Raw genomic sequence first — 25,105 nt, 5'->3', positions numbered from 1 at the left:
ATGTGGAGAAACTGGAAACCTTGTACACTGTTGATGGGAATGCACAATGCTGCAGCTGCCATGAAAAACAGTATGAAAGTTCCTCAAAAAACTAAAAGTAAACTATTATATGATCCAGCAATTTCTTCTGGGCCCACAGTGGCTTGGTCTTCAATCCTAATATCACCTTAAAGTTTCATCTTTCTGTGACACCAAGAGAAAGGTGAAAAGTTTGAATCATATACTATCACATTCTTAGAAATTCTGGTATGTGGAGAAATATCATTTAGTTTAGGCATGTACCAGCCAAATGAATTTGAGAATTGAAGCAATTATCTGCACTATTCAAGCTAAAGAACAATTTTGTTTGAAATAGTATGTAATTGGAGAAAAGCTGATTTTAAGAAACACTTTCGGGGCAGCCAGATGGCTCAGTTGGTTAGAACGTGAGCTCTAAACAACAGGGTTGCCGGTGCCCTCCACAACAAGATTGAAGACAATGAGCTGCCACTGAGCTGCTGGAGGGACTGCCGGATGGCTCAGCTGATTAGAGGATGAGCTCTCAACAACAAGGTTGCCAGTTCAATTCCTACATGGGATGGAGGGCTGCGCCCCTTGCAAATAAGATTGAAAACAGTGACTGGACTTGGAGCTGGGCTGCACCCTCCACAACTAGATTGAAGGACGACTTAGAACTGATGGGCCTTGGAGAAACACACTGTTCCCCAATATTTCCCCATAAAATCTTTGGGGGAAAAAAGAAACACATTAATTGCCTAGAAAATAATCTTTATTCTCCACACAAAAGGCAGATGTTTAGAAAAGTCCAGAGTCACATTTTTAATAAATATTTGTTTGGGAGTATTTACTTCATAAGTGCACAACTTGCATCATCCTCCACAAGATGGCATGCAAGTTTGTAACATGTACTTTATCCAGTAGTCATGCTATTGCTAAATCACCTTGTAACAAGCAATAACACTGAACCACTGCACGGTAAATTATTATTTTTTTTGCCTTACAAATTACAAATGTATACATTCTTGTGATATTTTTCATAGGTAAAGGCTATTACCTTACAAATATATGCACACCAAAATGTAATTATTTAAAGGCTATGTGAAAAGAAATCAATATTAAGTCTACTTACACAAGGCAAATGAAGATTTGGTAATGACTATCCCTTTCAAAGCTCACTGTATTGAAGGCCTAACAAGACAAGACAAAGCAAACAAAAATGTTCTGCTAGTCAAGTTTGAAAAGATTTTTATGAGACTAAGAAAGGAATAATCATGCCCGAGAGCTAAAAAACAAAAAAACAAGAAATGAATAAGCAAAACAGAACAGAAATACACTCATAGATACAGAGAACAAACTGATGGTTCCCAGAAGGAAGGGGGTGAGAGGATGGGTGAAAAAGGTGAAGAGAGATAAGAGGCACAAACTTCCAGTTATGAGATACATAAACCACAGGGTTGTAGAGCATAAGGAATATAGTCAATACTATTGTAATAACTTTATACGGTGACAGATGGTTACCAGACATATCATGGTGATCACGTCATACGGTATATAAAAGTAGAATCATGTTGTACATCTAAAACTAATATAGTATTGTATGTCAACTATACTTTAATAAGCAAATAGAAAAAAAATAGTACACCTGAATTTTTAAATAAGTACAAATAACATCCGGAAAAAAAAAGAGGAAGGAATTATAAATACATATGTGTTTTTTGGAGGATTTGTTTCATTATTTTAAAGTATGCCTGAAAACATTTCCTGGGACAGCTGGGAAACAGCATGGCAATTCATGCTGAATATTACTGTGGTTCTTCTTTCCTGCAATAATAGAATCACCTGGGATCCTTTAACAAAACACAGATGCCAGGGTTCCCCTCAGAATAATTAACTCAGAACCTCTGGAAGTGGGGCCCAGGGAATCAGTATTTTTTAAAAAGCTCCGCAAGCATTCTAATGGTCCCTTATACATCAAAGTTCTCTGGCAGTATTGTGGTTGCCTTCTCATTTACTTGTGGCAGGCATCACTAATTGAACATGGCACTTTTCCAATCTGAGCATAAAATTTTCCTTGTTATAGGGCACCATGTAGTCCTTACCAATCAAATCAGAGTTGAAATGAAGCCTACTTGCTATCAGAGTTATCAAAGAATCTGGGACAGAATTAAATGTTACTCACATGTAAGGTGACTGGTTGGTTTCTTAATGTGGTAACTAACTCTACTTTCTAGCATGATTCAGCCAAACAATTGTTTTTAGCTGCTGTAATGAAGGATGTTTTAGAGACTGTAGTCGGTAATAGCCATGCTAATCCCAGGTCCCCTTGGATACTTTTGTACCATTTCTGTGTGGTGTTTCCACTTCAGCTAACTTGCTTTTACTTCCTTTAGCAAGAGAAGGACTGTTCCTGGACCTTTCCTGCACTTCAAAAAGCAGGAAGTACCTGGGAACTTACCTCTCTGGGGTAGCCCTTAACCACTGAATGAGGGGTGCAGGAGTAGGAAAGCCCCATTTCCTTTTCCTTGGGTGGGAACGCTCTGGGGGTTAAGGTCCACTCCATAGCTCCTCGTGGACCTTAACTGCCTGTGTGGACTTGGAGGCAGCACTCTTCTTGGCTGCCTCCCCTTCTCAGTCCCGACTCCCCCCATATCCACTCTAGTTTTCCTGGAGCACTTCCTTAATAAATCACTTGCACACAAATTTTCACTTCCGGATCTGTTTCTGGGAACCTTAAAACAGATGCCAAAGATCTAAGGCCACTGGGCTGCCGGAGCATCTGTATAATTTAAAAAACACAGATGCCCAGGTTACGCCCCCAGAGATTTTGATTTCATTAGTCTAGGGTGTAGTCTGGACATTAGCATGTTTAAGGCTCTCCAGGCGATTCTGTTGTACAGTCAAGGTTGATAATCACTTAAAGGAAGCAACTTTAGAGCACATAAAAATGACTTTGGTTAGCCCATTGTTATACATTCATATTCCCAGCCCTCCCTACCCTAGGCATTCTGAATCCCTTAGGTCTACATATCTAATAAATATGAAAATTTCACATATATAAAAGTAGAGAGAACAGCATAATGAATTCCACTGAATTATCCAGCTTCAACAATTAACTCGTGGATGAAGGTTTATAATGTATGGTGGTCCGTGAGTCACACGTGGAGAAACATTGCAAAAGGTTTGTAAATTTATCTTTGCAGATACTGTAACTGCTACTGAGTGTATAATAAACATCTGGATAAGTCCTCTGGGAACACCTGGCTCAGCTCGGGACAGCCAATTCAGGTTTAACGTGTCTATCTCTCTGGTTGATCATTAGAGGCTCTCAGGAGTGTTGAGAAGGATTCTGACACTGAGTCTGGGTTCATCCAACAAGGATAGTGGGATGAATGCTTGCATAGAGGTCTCTAATTTTAGCTAAGCATTGGGACAGTGTATTAGATATAGTTAATAAGGTTTGTTCTGGGAAGGAGAGCTCTATAGTCCAGTGTAAGTTTACAGGTAGCAAACTATTCCTCTTGTTTATAAAGTGAATGTAGGAGAGTTCCCTAATACTCTGGAGGAAAGTAAAAGGGATCTTGTGTGAAACTCCAAGGCTTTTAAGGGCAAGCATAAGTCCCATTGTGCTTCTGGGTCCCAAATGCTCATGATAATGTGCTATTATTTTCTGCATAGCCTTAGGCTAAAAGGCAAAGTTACACTAACACAATTAAGGTTTAGTTGAGAATCATATCTATGTTTATAATTTAAAAATATTTTCTTGAAAATATATCTTTCCTATAACAAGCTTTTGTAGATGATCAGCAACTAGCCAGTATTTCTGCTTTAGAAAAAAATCACAGAATATTTTGTTATATAGAAAAAATGTAGCCCAGATCACGCTCACGTACTAATTTCCTTCAAGAAAACATTACCTTGGGTCAAATAACAAATTAGACACAGTATACCAATTTAAGATTCGGATTCTAATGTCAGGCAGCCCAGGTTAAACTTTAGACTTCCCCATTTTCTGGCTTGTGAACTTGGACAAGTCCATTAACCTCTCTGTGCCTCAGTTTCTTTATTTGTAATGGTGTTAATAATAGGATCTACCTCAAGGTTATTATGAAGATTAAATGAGGTCACACATATAAAGGGCTTAGAATAGTGGATGGCAGATAGTACTCAATAAATATTAGATAATAGTATTAGTATTACTCTGGGACAATAAACTCTCTTTATGACAACTCTTTCTTATTTTCTTTCCATGTTCATCTTCCTCTGTTGGATCTTTAAATCTTAAAAGTTTTTCAGGGCTGAGTTATAGATGTTCCTCCCCTTCGTTCCTTCCCCGCCCTTCTTTTCTTCTGTAAACAGAAGCACTGAGTTGCTCTGTTGCTGTCTTCAGCCACCTAGATTTTTAATTTCCACAAAAAAAATTAAAAACAAGCTTAAATATGATGTTTTTAAAAATAGAAATACAAGTATATACTGGCTTTCTCTCAGGAAGACACTCTCCCATGAGACAGGCAGGAAAATACAATGGCTCTGGAGTCAGAAAGACCTGGGTTTGAGTTTCAGCTTAACCACTCACTGGTTATGTGGTCTTGGACTATTTTATAGCATTTGTAAGCCTCTGTATATCCATCTCTAAGATGGGGTTGAGAAGAGTATAATCTCATAGCATCATTTTAAGGGTTAAACAAATTAATTTTGGAAAAATGCTGAGCACAGAATCTGGGTCAGAGTAACTGGCAGACGTCACAGTTGTTGTTTTTATTATCACTGATGCTAAGAACGCAGAAAACCCAGCAGCCATTCCTGTGTAACTGCTCTTGAAGCACTGAGGCCCTAACCCACTGTGTTTGGCCTGTAGTTTGAGCTCTGACATTTGCAATTCCCAAGCTTCTCTGAGAACAAATAGTCATAAGCAAGACGTTCAGAGAAAAGAATAAACTTGGTTTTGAAGATAAGTCCATCTAAAAGGACCGAAGGCTCCCCTTGCTACACATTCTGTAAGCTGTTGCCACACCCTTAAACCTGGGGGTTGGGCTTCCATTTTTATTCTTATGGTTGAAATATTTCTTTACTAGTTTATGGTGTTATTGCAGATAAAATGGGGGCGGGGAGGGTGGTGGTGAAAAATGAATTTAAGTTTCCTGGACCCACAGAGAGTTAATTTCTCATCCTTTGGACTGCTTTCCTATTCAGGAGATGGTTCATTTAGGTGGCTTTCCCAGTGATGGCCCTGGCTGCCTAGCAACCAACTGCCAGCTCCAACCTTCCCTGAAACAGCGGCAGCAGTTGTTCAAATCAGTGCCATCCATTTTTTTAATTTAAAGGCTATCTCATTTTATGAAAAATTAAACATCATAAAAATACAGCTTACCAATATATAGGTTTTTTCCCCCAAAACTATTGTTGACACCTGCGTAATGCTGAAATGGAATTGGGAACTGCAAATTTTTGAGGGGCCACAAACATAAATGTGGGTGTCTTTAAAAAATTATACACATTTATATATAACCAGACCTGGTACTTATGAGCCATGAAATGGGCATCATTTTTCTGGTGTTTTCTCTAAAAGTAAATATGTGATGGATTTTCCTGCAGTTTCTGAAAGTGAATATTCTACAATGTTGTTCTACAAAAAAAAAGGAGAAATCAATTTCATCTTATTTATATGTGTAGAAATGAATGGTATGAATTTAAATTAATCAGGACACAATGATTCATCAGAAAATCGATAAATTAAAAGGTCACTAATTTCTGCAAATAACTTTTAGGTTGCTTTGCAATCCTTCTGGGTTCAATCTTCTCTATTAAATTATCTCTGGGTTTACACAATTATTAAGTCAGTAGCACTCAGTATAATTAGCTCCTGATATTAATCCTCTAATGGATTTTTGCCCTGGCTTTTTGTAATCATTTGACTCTCACCTACTCTGGAAACCTTGACCTAACCTTCCCTCTTTGGCAAAAATTTGTCTTTAGCATGTAATGTGGTAAGCAGAGAGGCATTATGTAAAGTGACTAAAAGTTCAACTCTCACACTGGGGGTAAGCCACTTGAATTTCTAAGCCTCAGTGTTCCTATCTGTGAAATAGGGATAACTTCAGTACCTATGACAGAGTTGTGGCAATTAAAAGAGAATGTATTTGAAGCATTTAACAGAATAACTGGAAGACAGCATGAATGAAAGTCAGTGATATGCTAAGAAATACAACTTGGTAAAGTATTGCCAATACCTATCTCACATAAAATGAGATGCACAAATGTCCCAGTATTTTAGTTTTCCCCTTCTACAGCTCCCAGTCCCCCACCCCTACCCTGCCGCCAAAAGCATATCTTCAGCACCACCAAACAAACAAACTAATCTCTGAATTCTCGTTATATAGTCAGCTTGTTTCTCTAAATGTAACTGCTTTTAATTTAATTTTAGCTTTGGCTGGAATGTTGTAAGTGAGAAGTGTTCAGGTAACATACTGAATGTAAGAGATTAGGAAAATTCATTTCTAATATTTAAGGGCAGGTTGTCTGGCCTGAAGCCAGCTGAATGGAGTATCATTTCATCACCATCATTACCGGCAAACATGGAATGAGCACCTATTATATGTGGGGCGGGTAGCAGGAGGGTGGTCCAAAGTACAAAGAGATTTCAAGCCTGGTTTTGGTGCGCGTAACCTGGCTAAGCAACTTGTCAGTGTCTCTGTAATGTTTTGCCTTCTTTTTACTGTTCAATACACAGTACTTCCTTTCCCCGGAGGGCTCTGGCTTCACAATTGACAGCCTCGGAACAATTTCTACAGCAGCAGTTTTTGATTTTGAAAGTGAAACTAGAAGGTAAATATTGCTACTGGCTTTTCATTCACTTAAAATGTCTGCCCTTTGGTTCATATTTCTTTCTTTGACAACGTTTCCCCCCATCTAGCCTTAATGTACGAGTACTCCCAAATGAAGATGCTGTTGCCATTACCTTAAATATGAAATCATCACCCAAACAAACTATCATCGCACAAGTGCTACTTTAGGTACTAGATGTGGGTAGTTTGGCCCCTCTCCACATTATCTTTCTCCAGAGCCAAGCAGAGGGATGATTTCAGTGATGGTGTTTGTGACCTGAGGTGGAAATTGGTGGGGACTTCTCCCTGGATAACTGGGACACAGAATTCATTCACAGTGTAATCCAGCAACTTTGAAAAGTTAATAAACTGGCATTTCCTCCTTATTTCCTGCACATTTGCCAAATGGGTAGCTTTTGGTTCTCAGTTATTATTTCTGTTTTTATAATGGTTATTATTACCACCTTTTTCAGTTGTATGTTCTGCACCAAAGTGCTTTACAGGAAACCCAAATGGACTGTTAAGCCGTTCCAATCAGACTGCTGCTGAATCTCATAAGGAGATTCTTCCTGATTATGAAAGTTGAGGATGGTTTATATCCTAAGTATTAGCATCTTCAGTAAAATAGATTGAGAGTTCAAAAATGAGATGTGCTTTCTCCTGCTGATGTCATAAAGCCAGCTGGAGAAAAGTACTATTTTATCTGTATTATTTTTATATATTTTGGGGGTAGAAAAATTGCCAAAATCTTTATCCATTTCCCCTTACTTCCAAATTCCTCTGCCCCATGTTTATCTGGTCTCATTAACAGCTCTGGGAATAATGGATAATGTCCATCAGTTTCCTTTTACTTTGGCCTGGTATGTCTCATGGAAAAATGACTAAGCACATTCCAAGATATTTATAATTCTTAAGATTTGTTAACAAATGGGAGTAAATGTCATTAATGAGAGTTTTAAAAATTAACCTTTTTCTTGATAAGTGAAAACTAAAGCTTTCCCTTTTCTCTGTATCTTTGACATCAGAGGGGCTGACACTGAAAAACTGAAGCTCTGTTTGTAGAGCTTGTATAATTATTTAGCTAAAGTTTTGCAATGGATTCGCACTAGAGTGCTTCAACGATCATACCATTCCTTAATTTTCTTTTTAATTCTAGAGTTTATATGGTCACTAAGCAGACCTTTAAGGGAGAATAAAGGAAATTTTGGAATGCCCCATTGGTTATTATTAATTCCCTCCCTTCAAAGATGATATAGGGGCTGCAAAACAGCTTGTTTAAATGCTGATGAAAGAGTTTGAAAGGCTCATTTCTCCTCTACTCCCTTGCAGTCAGCTCTCCAGCATCCAGCTAGACCAAATGTAATCTGAGGTCTTCAGGGCTTTGGCATCCTGCCCACACCTTAGTTCTTCCATTTTTGTAGTTTAGGCTTCCCAGAATTATTTTTAAAATGTCTATTTTTTTAAAAACAATTATTAAATTTATTGGGGTGACATGGTTGGTAAAATTACATAGGTTTCAAGTGCACAATGCTATATCATCTATGTATTGCATTGTGTGTTCACCACCCAGATTCAGTTCTCCTTCCATCACTATATATTTAACCCCATTTACCCTCTCCAACCCCTCTCCTTCCACTTACCCTCTGATAACCATTAAACTGTTGTCTGTGTTTATGTTTTTTAATTTCATTTTTATTAATGTTTAAAAAGATTTTAATTAAAATATAGCTAACACACAATATTATATTAGTTTCAGGTGTACACCATAGTTACTCAACATTTACATACCTAAAGAAGTGATCACCATAAGTCCAGCAACCATCTGACACCATACTATGCTATCACAATATTATTGACTATATTCCCCATACTGTACATTACATCCCCATGACTTAATTGCTTTATACCTGGAAATTTGAACCTCTTATTACCCTTCGTCTTTTCCCTCTTTTAAAAATATTTCAATTGCAGTTGACATTCCATATTTTTTTATATTAATTTCAGGTGTACAGCATAGTGGTTAGACATTTACATAATTTAAGAAGTGATCTCCCTGACTAATCTAGTACCCACTTGGCACTATACATAGTGATTTCCGTATTATTGACTATGTTTCCTATGCTCTACTTTACAACCCCATGACTATTTTGTAATTACCAATTCACACTTCTACTTCTTAATGCCTTCACTTTTTCACCCTGTCCCCCTCCTATCACCCTTGTAAATCTAGTACCCATCTGACACCATACATAGTTATTACTATATTATTGACTATATTCCTTATGCTATTCCCTACACCCCCATGACTACTTTGAAATAATAAATTTGTACTTCTTAATCCCTTCTCCCTTTTTACCCAGCCCCAACCCTCTCTCTCATCGGGCAATCATCAAAATGTTCTCTGTATCTAAGTTTGTTTCTGTTTTGTTTGTTTATTTTGCTTTTTAGATTCTACATATAAGTGAAATCACATTGCATCTGTCTTTGTCTGGCATACTCCATTCAGCACAACACCCTCCAGATCCATCCATGGTGCCACAGATGGCAAGAAACTATTCCCTTCCTGGCCAAGCAATGTTCCATTGTATATATGTACCATCTCTGCTTTATCCATTCTTCCATCAACAGACACGCAGGCTGCCTCCACATCTTGGCCATTATTAAACAATGCTGCAACGAACATATGGATCCACACATCCCCTCAAAGTAGTGTTTTGGGTTTCTTCAGATAAATACCCTGAAGTGGGATTACTGGGTCCTTCTTTGTCTCTTGGTATAGTCTTGTTTTAAAGTCTATTTTACCTGGTATAAGTATTACTACCCCAGTTTTCTTTTTTCATTTCCATTTTCATAAACTATCTTTTTCCCATCCTTTTATTTTCAGTCTGTGTGTGAAGTCTCTTGTAGGCAGCATATATAAGTGTCTTGTTTTCTTATCCATTAATCCACCCTTATCTTTTAATTGGGATATTTAATCCATTTACATTTAAAGTAATTGTTGATAGATAGTTATTGCCATTTTATTATTCACATTTTTTATCTATTTTTTGGGCGAGAGAGTCTTAAAAAAAATCCCTCTAAGATTCCTTGTAATTCTGGTTTTGTGTTGGTGAACTCCTTTAGCTTTTTCTTGTTCAGGAAGCTCTTTATCTGTCCTTCAATTCTAAATGATAACTTTGCCGGGTAGAGTAATCTTGGTTGTAGGTCTTTGGTTTTCATCACATTGAATATTTCCTGCCTATCCCTTCTGGACTGCAAAGTTTCTGTTGAGAAATCAGCGGACAGTCATATGGGAGCTCCTTTGTAGGTAACTAACTGCTTTTCTCTTGCTGCTTTTAAGATTCTTTCTTTGTCTTTAGCTTTTGGCATTTTAATTATGATGTGTCTTGGTGTGGGCCTCTTTGGCTTCATCTTGTTTGGGACTCTCTGTACTTCCTGGGCTTGTATATTTATTTCCTTTACTAGGTTAGGGAAGTTTTCCATCATTGTTTCTTCAAATAAGTTTTCAATTCCTTGCTCTCTCTCTCTCTTTTTGCCTTCTGGTACCCCAATGCTGCGAATGTTGGCATGTTTGATGTTGTCCCAGAGGACCCTTAAACTATCCCTATTTTTTTGAATTCTTTTTTTGTTTTCTGTTTAGGTATTTTCTGCTACCTTATGTTCTAAATCACTGATTTGGTCCTCTGGCTCCTCTAAGCTGCTGTTGATTCCTTTTAATGCATTCTTCATTTCAGTTATTCTTTACTTTTGACTGGTTCTTTTTTACGTTTCCTATCTCTTTGTTGACGTTCTCTCTGAGTTCATTGAGCATCCTTATAACCAGTGTTTTGAACTCTGCATTTGATAGATTGTTTGTTTCCATTTTGTTTAGTTCTTTTCCTGGAGCTTCATCCTGTTCTTTTATTTGGTACATTTTATTTTGTTTCACAATTTTGGCTGCCTCCTTGTGTTTGTTTCTATGTATTAGGAAGAGCTGCTATGTCTCCTGCTCTTAGCAGAGTGGCTTTATTGTGTTCTGTAGGGCTCAGTGCTGCAGTCTTCCTCATTAGCTGAGCCAGGTACTCCAGAGGAGTCCCTTGTGTGGGTTGTGTATGCCCTCCTCTTATAGTTGAGCCTTGGTAGCTGTTTGCACATCAGTGGGAGAAATTGATCCTCAGGCTGCTTGGTTCTGAGGACTGGGTGTGACTATAGCAGAGGAACTATTGTGCAGGAGCTGACCCCACAGAACAGGATTCACTTTAGCAGGGCTCTGGTGCCTGCCCAGTGTGCTCTCTGGCTGTGTCATCCCCAGAGGTGGTTGGGTGATGCTCCAGCTGGGCCTGAAGCTGACCAATGGGCATGCCAGCCTCAGAGCCTCCTGGGAGGAGCCCCGCTGCAGGCCAAATTCAGCCCAAGTTCAGCCACAGTCTGTGCCCTGCCTGGTGCCACCTGGCAGGAGCCACAAAGTTATCCATAGATGGCTGCTGCCCACACTGGACTTGGAGGTGCGTTGAGAGGCCAAGCCCCAGACCAAAGCTGACTTTTGCTAGTGCTGGGCTTAGGGCTGCTCAGCCAGAGATAAGAAACATGCCAAAGCCAGATGCTGCTTGTTTGGGGTTTGTGAACCTTTGAGAGATTTTCGGAAAGTCTGCAGCTTGAGCTAAGGCAAGCCATTTATATGGAAAATCCACTGGAAGTGGCTTGGGTGGGCCCGAAAGTTGGGTGAGGTGGTGTCTTTAGGGAATCACAGAGAATGAATGGTGTTAGCCAGGTTGATAGAGACTCAGATGTAGCTGCCTACATCTGCACACTGAGAGAGGGAAGGGCTCAGCAAAGAAACAATGGCTTCCATCAACACCACCATCTGGTAGAGAGCTGCCCTTCTAGTCCTTGACCTAAAGCCAAACAATTCAGTTCTTTCAGTTCTTGTATGTCCCTGGTGCCTTTCCAGATGCTGCCTCAGGGCTGGAGCTCTAATCACGTGAGTCTGTCATAAGTCAGTCTGTGCATGGGTCCTTTAAGAGGAGCACCTGGGAGTGCAGCTGCCCTCCATCCATCCCACTCAGCCACAATCTCTACTGCTTTTCACAGCCAGGGGTTATGGGGACTTCTCTCCCTGGCATTGAGACCCTGGGCTGGAGAGCCTGGTGTTGGGATTGGACTCCTCACTCCTCTGGTGGGGGGACCTCTGCAGGTGAGCTATTCTTACGAATTTTTAATGGTCATACATGGGTGTGGGACTAGCCCATTCTGTGTCTCTGCCCCACCTACCAGTCTCAAGGTGGCTTCTTGTATATGTCTGTAGTTGTAGGGCTTCAGTTCTGCTAGACTTCAGGTGATTTTCAGTGATGGTTGTTATGTAGTTTAGTTGTAATTTTGATATGGTTGTGACAGGAAGTAAACACAGAGTTTACGTGTTCTGCCATCTTTACAATATCTGTCTCTGTATTACCAAGTTTCCCTGAAAATAAGACCTAACCGGAAAATAAGCCCTAGCATGATTTTTCAGGATGATACCCCCAGAACATAAGTAAGCCCTAATGCATCTTTTGGAGCAAACCTTAATATAAGACCTGGTCTTATTTTCAGGAAAACACGATATTATTATTTTTAATGAATATCAGATTGTTACTTGGTGGGGTGGCAACTGATCACAAGGGCCAGTTTCACAGAATAAATATTAGAAGATTACAGCTAGTTAGTGGCAGGGCCTGGAGCTCCTGGCTGAACACTGCTTTGAAATTACCAGTGCTGTCCAGTGACCAGCCATCCTCAGACTAAGGATGGGTGGCTGTGTGAGCTGCTGTGCTCAAGGTGGGAGCTCGTAGCATTAGGACCAAAAGGTAATGCAAATGCAACCCCCATTTGGATGGTGAAAGAGCAAAGTATCTTTATTCTTAAAAGTGAATTGGCTTTATGATTTTTGTCAAGAGTTACCTCATGTTCTTGTAGGACAAAATTATGAAACAGGAGGAAAATTGAGAACTAGTTTCATTTTTAGGATAAATAAAAGGAAAAGAGTAATTTTGGTCTCAATTATGAGTACATTTCAAGTTAGAATAGAATTTTTATTTTTATTTTTCTGAAAGCCTGACCAACTGTCTTGGTTTGCCTGGGACTTCAAGGTTTCCTGAAATGCCAGTGGGACTTTCAGCGCTAAAACGAGACAGTGCCAGCCAAATCAGGACCATTGTGTGGATCACAGTTTATGGACACAAACATCCATCTTTCAGTTAGGAAACATTCAGTTTCCCCATTTCAAGCACTGTCATTCCTCAAACCCAAACACAGCTCTGCTAAAATAAAAACCCTTTGTCATCCTGAGATGTCCCCATAGTCATTACATTATTTGAAGTGTTGTTGCTACCTTCTCCTTTGCATTTGTCCCTCTGTTTTCAGGATTGAGAAGTCAGTGTTTCAGGGTAGGAGCCCACAGCCATAGGTCTGTTTGCTCTACTGCACTAAGGAATTCCCCTTCTTCTTTTCTTTTTTTTTTATTGATGAGGATCAACACACTTTTCTAAGGTCCTGTCTGTCCTCTCACCAGATTTGACTAATTCTAACAAAATGTCAGCCATTTCCAACTGTTTAACATAACTAGTGTGACTGACAATTTTAACTAAATAAATTCGTTGTTTCAACTGGTCAGTTAAGCCTCATAGATTCTATTTCTGTGAAAGCTTGTTAGTTACTATAAAATTTCAGCTGTCTTTCCTGTGGCTGCACTTTCAGTTTCTCACTAGTTATTAAAGTGGTTGATCCTGGAGGACTCTTCACTGCTGGGAATCTAAAGATTTTCCTCATCAATGTCAATAATAAGGACCCTGTTCTTACCTGCAGGTAAGGAAATAAAACATATTCTTTTAACTTGACCTTGAAAATTGGATATGAAAATGTAGTTTCTGAAATTCATTAATAAAATTTCCATTAGAATGGAATGGTTTTTTCTTCCTTTTTTCTTTCATTCCTTCCTTCCTTCCGTTTATTCACCTTCCTCCCCCTTCTCCTTCTCCCCTTCCTTATTCCTCCACCCCTCCTTCTTCTTCTCCTTCTTATTCTTATTCTTCTTCCTCAAAGGAAAACAAACAAGTAAGATGTAAACAATTACTTAAGATGTAAGACTCCAAAGAAAAGGCTTTGTTAAAAACTGAGAGCAAAATAGTTTTAAAGTATAAAATATATTGAAATTGCAACAGAATAAGGTGTTATTAGTGCAATATATTCTTAATGTCTGATGTGCTCAATTATCTGTCTCTACCCTCAAGGGAAATTCTGGTTAAAATGATCACCAGGGAGTTTATAAAACCATACGCGGGGGGGTGGGGGTGGGGGGGGTGGGGGGGTTGGGGGGTGGGGGGTGGGGGAAGGGGGTGCGGGGAGGGGGGTCAGCAATTTTAAGAATCTTGTTCTTACTATGAGGGATAAGAGCACAGTGGTTAAGCCTACAGTCTGGAGCCAGATGGGCTTGAGGTCAAATCTTCTCTCAGCCACTTTGATATTTACTTCTGAAAGTTAGTTTCTTAAAAATGTCAGTTTTCACATCTGTAAAGTGGGGGAAAATGATACTTACCTCTTGGTGCTGCTGTGAGAAATAAATGGGAAAAAATGTGAAAGTGCTTAGTATTGTGTCTAAATAATAGTCAAGCGCTGAATAAATGGGTTAGCTATTGACATCATTATCAGTTTCCATTTTCTTCATTGCTACGGCTAACCCCCTACCCCTCCACCACCATAAGGGGTAGAAAAGAATACACACTAAGTAAGTGCCGCTCTAATAGTCTTTTCTTTTAAAACAAGCTTATTCAATATTGAAAATTGCGTCTTGAGTGTTACTTCTATAAACTCAACTCTGCACAATAAAATCAACATCACACTGGATGAAGAAATTCCAATTGGGAAAACGGTTGGAGTATGCCAGGCAACTGATGAAGATAATTTGGGTGACTTAACCTTTGAACTAGATCCACGGAATATTTACTTTGCAGTTGATAAAGGTGTGTTGGGAATTGTTCTCAGCAATTTATATCTCTATATGCTATTGTTAGTTATCATTTGTTTACATTATGTCCCCTTTGCAAGACTGAGTTTCTTGAGAGTATGTAGCAGATTGTCTTCATTTGTAGAACTCCTACAAGAAGCACATAGTAGATGCTTGATAAATATGTTGAATAAATCTGCATGACCAGTTCTTTGTCCCTGATGAGTTAACACGTGGCTCTTTATGGCTGCTACCACATGACTACCTTAGCCCTCTACTCTACATGACTTTCCAGTTCTTCTGCTCAGATCTAAATAATTCTCTGATTCAGGTCCAAATGTTCATGAGAGAAAATCTGATTAGACTTTCTAGAGTCAGTCATTCACTTCTCAGCTAATCAGCTGTGGCTGAGGCTGAGGGGTGCGGGTAGGTCAGATTATGTGGTATATATGGCTTCTTCTGGGGTTGAGAAGAGAAGAAAGGTGGTCAGCTTTAGCACATCCACAGGTTTAAGCCATTGTAGCAGACGCTGTCAGTGTCCCACCCATATCTCCTCAGGACTTAACACTTCAGTTTTCTGACTTCCAACTGCCAGTATCTACATATCTTTGCCTGAGGTTTTGTTTGGGGTCTGACATCTACCCCACTCCTCCCTCACAAATAGCAGGTTCAAAGAGTTGGAAAAACACTACTTACCCCCCTGAGCTCTCAAGCAAATACTGAAGAGAACTGGTGTATAAGTATTCCAGCTTCTTGCCCCTGGTGTGGAACCATTTTGAGTGTGTTTTGCACTGTTTTTCAGAATTCTTCAGTACTATTAAGCTCTAGTTGCCCACAGCGGTGACTTTCTGGATAATGTATTTTTTATTGGCAGGCTTCCCTTCTCTGTCTCACTCCCCCCATGCCACGTTGCCCTGGATCACCTCCCAAATAAGCTATGCAACTCAAATCCTCATCTGCGGCTCTGCTTCTGGGGGAGCCCCAGTTGAGACAGCTACCATCCCCTTATTTGAATTATTGCGCAGATCTCTTAACGGGGCTTCTGCTTTCACACTTTTCCCTCTAGTAGTCCTGGCGAAGCAAAGGATGAATTAAAACAAAACAAAACAAAAGTCAAATTGGATCATACTCCTCTGTGTAAAACCTCTTGTGATTTTCCTTTGCACTTGGAATGTAACCCAGACTTCTCAAATCATCCCCAAGACAAAGTGTTCTCTCTCCCTGGTCTCTCTCTCTCTCTCTCTCTCACCTCTTTGGTTACCATCTCTCTTTGTCCATTACACTGCAGTGAAAACACTAGGCTGCCTGCCCCAGGACCTTGTGATGAAGGAATATTTTTCTGTGAGTCCCCAAATGATGTAGATCAGGGGTGTCCAAACTGCGGCCCGCGGGCCAACTGCGGTCCGCAATCCATTGTTAATTGGCCCGCAGCAAATTCCAAAAATATGTTTAGTTTACTTAAATAAACCAGGTGAGGCAATACGTACTTTACCTCGAGTGAGTGGCCCAGCTATTTGTGTATTTTACCGCATATGGATCTTGGTGAAAAACGTTGAAAAAAGTTTGGACACCCCTCATGTAGATGATGTTGGATCTGTTGGCAGTTTCTGGGTCTAGGCAGTGATCGTGTCTCGTGAGACCCAAGAACGCAAACATGGACCCAGAAGAGGCAAAGAGTTTTAAAAAGAGGATAGTTTATTGAAAGCAAAGGGTTAGAGCTCCTGAGCAGGAAGGGGTCCTGAATGGGGGTGCCCAGTGACTGAGGCAAAAGCTCTTACTTTTATACCTTCCCTTGCCTGTTTGGGGAAGGGGAGCTGTTTGAAGAAGGGAACTGTTTGAAGAAGGGAACTGGCGCCTTCTAATGAAATTCGTCTACCAGGTTTGTTCTGCTTGCCCATCCTGAAGGAATTAGCAAAATAGCCCACTCTTATCTATCAGATCTGCTCCATTTATCAGGCCAAAAGGAATTTTATGATTAACCTCAAGGCCTTGTTATATTTTGTCCTGGAGCGAAGGAGTGATTTCAAAACCTGGAGTTTTAGGATATCGCTGTCTTTTGTTTATTCCACCAGGGACCTCCCTATCTACCTAGGGACGTGCTAACTATTCTGTCTCACTCGGTCCTTGCATTTTTCAGGACCTCACCATTAGACGTTATTTTTTATCACATTATCATTTTCATTTCCTTAATAATATGTCTATTGAAAAAAAGTTTTTACATTTGTTTCCCAGCTCAGATTGTAAGTTCCATGAAGGTAGGGACTTCACTGTGGTATATACAGTATGCAGCACAGTTCCCGGCACCTAGCTGTCATTCCATAAATGTGTGTTGAATGAATGGATGGATAGAGTGGGTGGAAGGGAACACAGTGAGTCATGATCACGTTATCAGGTTTTCATTATCTGTGTTCTCTCTGCTGGGAATCATCTCCTTCCACTCTCCCCAGTTTCCTTACCCAATACTCGTGTATCCTCCAAAGCCTAAATTAAGGGCCCCTTCTTCTAGAAAGTCTTCCCTGGTCCCCTAAGTCAAAAACAATTTTGTTTTTGTACCAGCTAACATAACACGATTAATGAGGGCATTTTGGTGATAAACAATTCCACAAAGTAGCTAAATTTTAAATCATTTCCTTAATTCTAATGAACAAGGCTTAATTCACTCTTTGTCTCTTTCATTGCTATGGAGTTAAGTAATTTTGAAAATGATGGCATGGGCCAGTTTGCCGAAAGATATGTTGTTTTGTTACAGAGCATGGGACCGTGGTTACTGCTGCCCGCCTTGATGTGGAGAGAGCTGGGTTTGCGCGTGTCCAGTCCTTCTCCATTAAGGCCTGTGACTATGACCGGAGGTGTGCATCCATTCTAGTGACTGCCAATATCCACGGCATAAATGACAACTCACCTTTCTGTGATCGGTATCTGATTAGGTGAGCTGAGATGAGTGGGCTGGGCTAAGAATTCAGGGTGAGCAGCGAATTCAGAGTGAGTTATTGGCTCAACTAAACATGTGGTTAATCATTGCATTGACTCTTGTCCAGTCTCATATTCTGGTCCTCAGAAATGACCTGCTGAAAGCTGAGTTCACTGGATCTGACAGTAAGTTGTTAAAAGCGTATGTTTTGGAGTCACAGACCTGCCTTGGAATCCTGGTTCCATCACTTATCAGCTATGTGCTGTTGGGTAATTACGTAAGCTCTTTGATCTTCAGTTTCTTTCTTTATAAAATGGGCTAACAATAGTACTTACTCGTTAGGGTGGTTGTGAAGAATAAATGGGATAGTTTATGGAACATTCTGAGCACAGTGCTGAGCATGTGGTGTCCATTTCATAAATGCTGTTTATCACAGTTCCATAATCCCGTTTCTGAAACCCTTGGCACGGGATATGTTTCAGGATAAAGACATTTTTGAATTTTAGAAATGTCATATGGTGTATATACCCTGTATTATGCAAATACCCCAAATTCAAATCTATGAATATATCTGTAGTAAAATATATGAACACTCACACTAAGTGGGACAAAGAAAGATTTGTCAGTTCAAGTAATGTTTACACATCAAAAATTTAAGGTCAGAACAGGTTTTTGTGTTAAATAAGTCATGAGAAAATTCTGAGTTTCAGAGCTTTTGGATTTGGGAGTTTGGATAGGGATTATGGTACCGTATTCCTGTCAGCATGACTATTTTTCTTATTTGAGGGTCAGTCTCCAAACCTACATCTCTGTCACTTTCCTATGTCCCTCCTGCTCCCAGTGTCTCACCTACACATAGAACAGCTGCCCCTATGTTGTCTCAGCTTTCTTCTTGATTGTCTAGCTTCTGATAATTACTACCCCTGTGGTCTTGTTTGGGCCCCAAGGACTCTACCTTTCAAGTGGAGATGATAATTGCACCTACCTCATAGCACTGTTATAAGGATCAAATACAACACGGCTGGGAATTTGTTCAGTATAGGGTTTGGCATAACATTGGTAAATGTTATCCTTTGTCATCCTTCTCTTTTTTCTTCTTGTTCCCCCAGGAGGATCATAGTTAATTACCAAATACTCTCCCCACTCCCATGCTGCGCTCTGTGCTCTAGCCCCTGAAGGAGTATTTGCTATGTTCATTTGCTATAAGGAGGTTGTATCTTGTCAGGGTGATAAGATGCATATAAATAAATATATATATATGTAAAACAATAGTAAAAAATACAACATTTTTAAAATTAAGTTACATGTGTTATGCTTTCATTGTTAAGAGGCAGAACATGTGGGACTGGAGTATTCAGGGGATCTTTTCCTGAAGGAGTGATGCTAGTCTTTGAAGAATAAATAGAATTTAGAGGTTGAAGGCTTACGAGTGAGCATTTGGGGCAGAGAGATCACAGTGAAGAAATGGGGGAATCCAGAGAGATGGAAGTTAGCTCACTGTGACGACAGCATGTAAGGATTGTTCCTCTGGACCATACCATACAGATGCTCTTGATTGGAAAAATCCCACTCACCTGATTCCCACTCAAGCTTCTCTGTTGAGGTGATATCCTTGATAGACTTCCAAAGTACTGAGCTGGATGCAGAGAAGAAATGCTCCCCGAAAATTAGGAAAGTCTTACCAAATTCATAGCACGTTTTGGCTTTCCAGATGATGCCCCAAGCTTGGACTGCCCCAGGATAAACAGGGCAGTCACATATATGCATTATTCAAACTAGTGGATGTTTACTGGAAAAATATTACATTTTTAAAGACTACCCATCTAAACTGATTTTTTATCTTAAAAAATAAAACAGGTACACAGGCAAGGAGGTGATTGCAAATGACACAGTGGTTGCAAAACTCTCATGTCATGATCTTGACGACCCTCCTGATACAATACATTATGCTCCAAGCTCGGGGCCAATTGGGTCTGGACAACTCTTTGAGCAAGTGCCAAATGCTGAAAATGTCATCCAGGTGAGCTCCAGCTGCTGTATCTCCCAGGAGATGGAGTCATTTCATTGGCACAGCTGGGTGCTGGTACATTCAGCAGAGGACCTCTGACACTGCAGGGAGGGGCTGGCCCCCTTTGCTGTTTTACTGGAGGCATTTGGGCAAGTCCTTCATTATCTTGCTGCCAGCTGTCTTTTTCTCCTTCTTGTAATGAGCACAAAATAACTTACTTCCCACTGAGCTGGGAAATGAATCAGAGGCTGGAAAGCATGCTGATTTCCTCAGAGATAAGTCGTGTGACTACACACATTATGATGGCTCATTCTCTTGGCACTGGGACTGGTAGGTCAGCACCTTCTCCCTTCACCCTCTTGAAATTCTAGACTTCCCATTGCCAGAGGACGGGCAATAAAATCCCCCCCCCATAATGATGGAACTCTGCCTTGGAAGAAATCCTTTTTTCAAAATCTTAATTTCCACATGTCTTTTTTTGAAAGTGCCATTGCCTGTGAGGCTGGCATAATTGTTCCTTAACCCCAATGACAGCACACACCCCCTCTTAGTCAGAAGATATGGCTGAAAAAGCCACTAATGGCCTCTCCTTTTGCTTTTGTCCTAACCCTAAATTTTCTTGACAAACTCCACAAGCTACAAACTGAGCTTTTGTATATGTTGTGAATTTTGGAAGCTTAGGCACTGAGCCAAGACGTTTTTGGGGTTGATGTTCATTTTGAAATGCAATGCCAACCTGTCATTTTAAAAAATGGAGTTTGGATAAAGATAGGAGTTTTGTAAACGTGATGCCAACTGACATTTGGGCCCTCACATATGCTTGCTCTATTTATGAATAACTCCCTCCACCCATCACCCACCTCTAATTAATTTCTACATTTTCATAATTATCCTTTAGGTCAGGGGTGTCCAAACTTTTTTCAACGTTTTTCACCGAGGGCCATATGTGGTAAAATACACAAACAGCCGGGCAACTCACTCGAGGTGAAGTACGTATTGCCTCACCTGGTTTATTTAAGTAAACTGAATATATTTTTGGAATTTGCTGCGGGCCAATTAACAATGGATCGCGGGCCGCAGTTGGCCCGTGGGCTTGCTTTAGGTCTTAAATGTCTCTTATTCCTACAAGTTTTCTTTTACCACCATAACTGTCTTAGTTCTGGCTATGAGCTCATATTATAAGTTTTATTTTCCCTATCAAAACACTTATTAGACTATTATTACTGCCTATTTAATTAGTCTTTTCTCATTAGCCCGTAGCCTTACATATGTTTCTGAGTGGTTCATTTTTGTGTACCAACACTTCATATAGTGCTTGGTGCATAGTGGCCACTCAGTATACTTGAGTGAATGTATGAATGCATGACATACTCAATGTTTTTAAATGTCATTGTTCCTAAACACCTGGATACTCGATATCATATTGACCTATTTTAATTAATGCCAACTAAGATTCGTGCCAGCACTATAATATTAGGGTTATCTTCAAGTCTCGACTATGGAATCATACTGTTTATTGCTGTATCTCTAAAACCTCCAATTCTACCTGGTGCTTAATTAGTACTCAATAAATGTTTTTAAAATGGCGAGTGACTTGTCATAATAGGAATAATGTACATTTATTATAGTGCTTTATCCATAACAGAGTACTTTCAAAATATTTTCTCTTTTAAAATATGTTGCCTAAGGTCACACAACTAACATTCAATGAAGACAGGATATGACCCATGCTTTTCTTCTATTATGCCAGGATATTTTGTCCAAAAATAAGCTGCCCTGGAAGGAGGTTAAATGTCTCTCTTTTTCCCACCAAAATGCTTACTTGTGTGCGCCAGTTTTTGACCAGTCTCAGGCATATTCTGATGCCATCTTTATTAAATGAAAATGGCCATACACTTGCCTTTTGCAGAATGATTTATTGCTTGAAACATGTACATTAAAAAAGCCAGTCCTTTTCCTGAAATAATTTTATTCTAAAAGGTTGCCAAAGAACTGGATTATGAAAACCCAGAGATGATTGCAGCTGGACATATCTATGAAATGATGATTTCCGTATTTGATGACCTACGTCCCTCCCACACAGGTAAGCTTGATACACTTTTCAATGAGCAGTAAGTGCCCTTTCTTTAGACTCTTCATTTTAGGGTTTTAAAAGGTAAAGATTCATTAGTCTTAGGATAGTTTTGTTAAGTTAAGCAAATGAGGAAGGGGAGAATTAAATAGACTCGTGTTGGAGGTTATCATTAGCTTTGGGGAGTCTTTTTCACTGCCTAGCAGCACCTTCAGCAATACAATGTTTTTAAACACAGCTCTGGCTAGAGATCCCTGGGACCAGCGGTGGCAGGGGATGTGTACAGCCCAACCCTTACGACTGACACTTAAATGATCTTATGTCTAGTGTCTTAGTCCATTCAGGCTGCATAACAAAATACCCTAGACTGGGTGGCTTATAAATAACAGAAATTTATTTCTCACAGTTCTGGAGGCTGGAAAATCCAAAATCAAGGTGCCAGCAGATCTGGTCTCTGGTGAAATCCTGCTTCCTAGGTCATGGCTGTCCATCTTCTCACTGTAACCACACATGATAGAAGGGAGCTCTCTGGAGTCTCTTTTATAAAGGCTCTAATCTGATTCATGAGGTTTCTACTCTTATAATTTAATTACCTCCCAAAGGACCCACCTCCGGGTACCATCACATTGGGGAAATAAGTTTCAACATAAAAATTGTGGACGGACACAATTATTCAGTGCATGACATGAAGTAATGCCAAACATCTCTTATTTGGAAAGAGCCAGATATTGGGTAACATGTACTATAAACAAATGAGTAACCAAATGCTTCTTAAAGGTATTTTATTGGAATTATTTTACATAATATAGGTAGAGCCATTATTAACACAAACCACGGGACACTTGCCAAGTTCCACAGCTCATTCCCTTCATGGAAGTTCAAAGAGTGGTCAGCCCTCTCTGCTATTTGGTCTTCTTATAACTATTACACCATTTTGGGCCAGCCTGTGCTAGAATGGGCCTCTGCTGCACAAAAATTAAATCCACCCAGATTGCACGGTCACAGTCCTTTGGCATTTGTGGATTTAACAGACTTTCTTTTGCAATTTGTAAATCACCCTGAGGCAAAGACATGACTGTGTGCTATGGAGCCAGAGCGTGTCTAGCTGGTGAGTAAGTTTAGTCAACCACTGGACACCTGCTTCTCTCTGCCTATTGTTGTACAAATGAGAACTCACACGGAGTGCCCAAAGGGGTCATTTATACATTACCACACTTTAAGAGTGAATTTGTTGCCATAGAGGTATTTGTGCTACTAGGGATTCAGAAAAGTTTCTGGACACATCTATTTTTAATGCTAGGTTCTGTTGTATCTGGAAAGTACAGTACTAAATCATCTAGCAGCTGATTGGCATCAAAGATGTTCAAGACGGTGTGGGGGTTGGGGTGGTGAACACAGGCGTAGCAGTAGAAGGTCAGTGCTGGGTAAGGGAGAGCCTACGTAGAAGTGGACTTTGGGTTTCAGCTCTTGTGCCAATTCTGATCCATTGGTGGTGTTTGTCTGGATCGTTGAGCTGAGAGGGAATCTGAGGTTGCAGTTAGAAGAAGTGGGAAAGAGTACTTTGTTATGGATATTGGAGGGTGGAATGATGGTGTGTGTCTAGAGGTTTGCAACCAAAGGGAACTGAATGCTGAACTTTAAGGAACAGATCTAAAGCTGTTTAAATCCTTCTAGTTTGACAGAGATCGAGTTTTAATGAGGTTAAGTTTACAAATGTGTTTTTTAGGCTTGAGACCCAATCTGTGGAGAAGTGGTGTGGCAGTGGCCAGGGACACATGACGACAAGCACAACAGTATGCCCACAAGAGTTGTTGTTGTGTTTTCTCTGCTCCCCACAGGTAGAGTTTTAGTGTTTCATACAAAAGCTTGTTACATGACTCAAATGACCTTTTAGGTTTCTCTTGCGGCCACTCAGCCTCTTGGCCTAAGTAATCAAATAAGGGACCTGTTCCTCTTACCAGACTTGAGCCTTTCTCCAATATGGACAGAAAAACAAAATCTCACAGTAATAAATTTACATCCACCCTGGTCTTCACACACCAACATATTCACAACAACTAACTGCTCATAAAGGATGCTTGTAACACCCCACATGTGGTTCAATTTTTATAGGCCAGGTAAGTAGCAAAATTTTAAGTCTTTGTGGGTGTGATAAAAATCACAGTACAGCAAAGATATGAATGGCACCTGCTTCTATAGCACATAAATGGGATTTTTTGAAGGTGACATAAAGGCTTTCATATATGAAGTATGACAATTAAGTTCACAAATTCATCCTAAAAAAAGTGCTACAGACCTCATTGCTGAATATCACTATGGTCACCCTTGAAGTACTCCCCTTGGGAAGCTATGGACCAACACCAGCAACTAGTCCACCCTTCAAAGCAATTTTAGAACTCTTTTTCTCAATGGCCATCAGAGCTGTCATCGTATTACCGTTGACGTCTTGAATGTCATCAAAATGTCTCACTTTCAATATTTCCTTTATCTTTGGGTAAAGAAAGAAGTCATTTGGGGCCAGATCAGGTGAGTAGGGAGTGCTTTCCAATACTGTTATTTGTTTACTGGCTAAAAACTCCCTCATAGCCAGTGCTGTGTGAGCTGGTGCATTGTTGTGATACAAGAGTTCCTTCAGGACCATTTTTGCACACACCTTTCTCATGCCAAGACTTTCAGTTAAGATTTTCCTGACTGTTTCTCTCTCAATGTTTACTTAGTCTGCTATGCTTCTTACAGTCAGCCGACCACTTTGACCCCAAATTCGATTAATTTTTACAATGTTTTCATCAGTACTGCCCGTTACTGGCCGCCCTGAACTCTCTTCATCAGTGATGAATTCTCTCCCCTCAGAAAAACGTTTAATCCATTTGTACACTGCCGTTTTCTTCATGGCATTATCTCCATAAACTTGGACTAACATGTCCCTGATTTGACTTCCACTCTTGCCAAATTTAACAAGAAATTTAATGTTTTTTCGTTTTTCTAATTCAAGCTCAGACATTCTTGGGATGGCACACAAAAACACACAACAACAATAATGAATGCCATTCAGCAAGACACCGCCACACGTCGACATGAACACAGCTATGAGACACTGACATATCAAGGTTGTGAAACCTTACTGAGTTGTTTGTACAGTGCTGCCAACATAAGCGCATGGTGGCAAGTTCGCGAACTTAATTGTCAGACCTCATAAATCTCCTGTCTCTGAAACACTGCTTCCTAACCTTTCTTGAGGGTCATGGATACATTTGAGATGCTGATATAAGCTACAGACCCTATTCCTAGAAAAATACATGTATAATAATCTCATATAGCAAAATACGAAGAATACCAT

The 25,105-nt window shown here is 39.9% G+C and overlaps 1 protein-coding gene across 1 annotated transcript in view; it reads left to right on the top strand.

Annotated features, from left to right (window-relative positions):
- The window catches only part of LOC109445755 (cadherin-related family member 3), an 89,365-nt gene that overhangs the window by 33,687 nt on the left and 30,573 nt on the right, over positions 1–25,105 (top strand). Inside the window, exons 5-10 of the mRNA XM_019728383.2 lie at positions 6,728–6,822; positions 13,533–13,640; positions 14,598–14,794; positions 17,528–17,705; positions 19,547–19,709; positions 21,678–21,780. Of these exons, the coding sequence (XP_019583942.2) occupies positions 6,728–6,822; positions 13,533–13,640; positions 14,598–14,794; positions 17,528–17,705; positions 19,547–19,709; positions 21,678–21,780 (844 nt within the window). The remainder of the gene's footprint in view (positions 1–6,727; positions 6,823–13,532; positions 13,641–14,597; positions 14,795–17,527; positions 17,706–19,546; positions 19,710–21,677; positions 21,781–25,105) is intronic.

This window comes from Rhinolophus sinicus, linkage group LG10, assembly GCF_036562045.2.
Source record: "Rhinolophus sinicus isolate RSC01 linkage group LG10, ASM3656204v1, whole genome shotgun sequence".
Classification (NCBI taxonomy): domain Eukaryota; kingdom Metazoa; phylum Chordata; class Mammalia; order Chiroptera; family Rhinolophidae; genus Rhinolophus; species Rhinolophus sinicus.
This window is presented reverse-complemented; position numbering and strand designations above follow the sequence as displayed.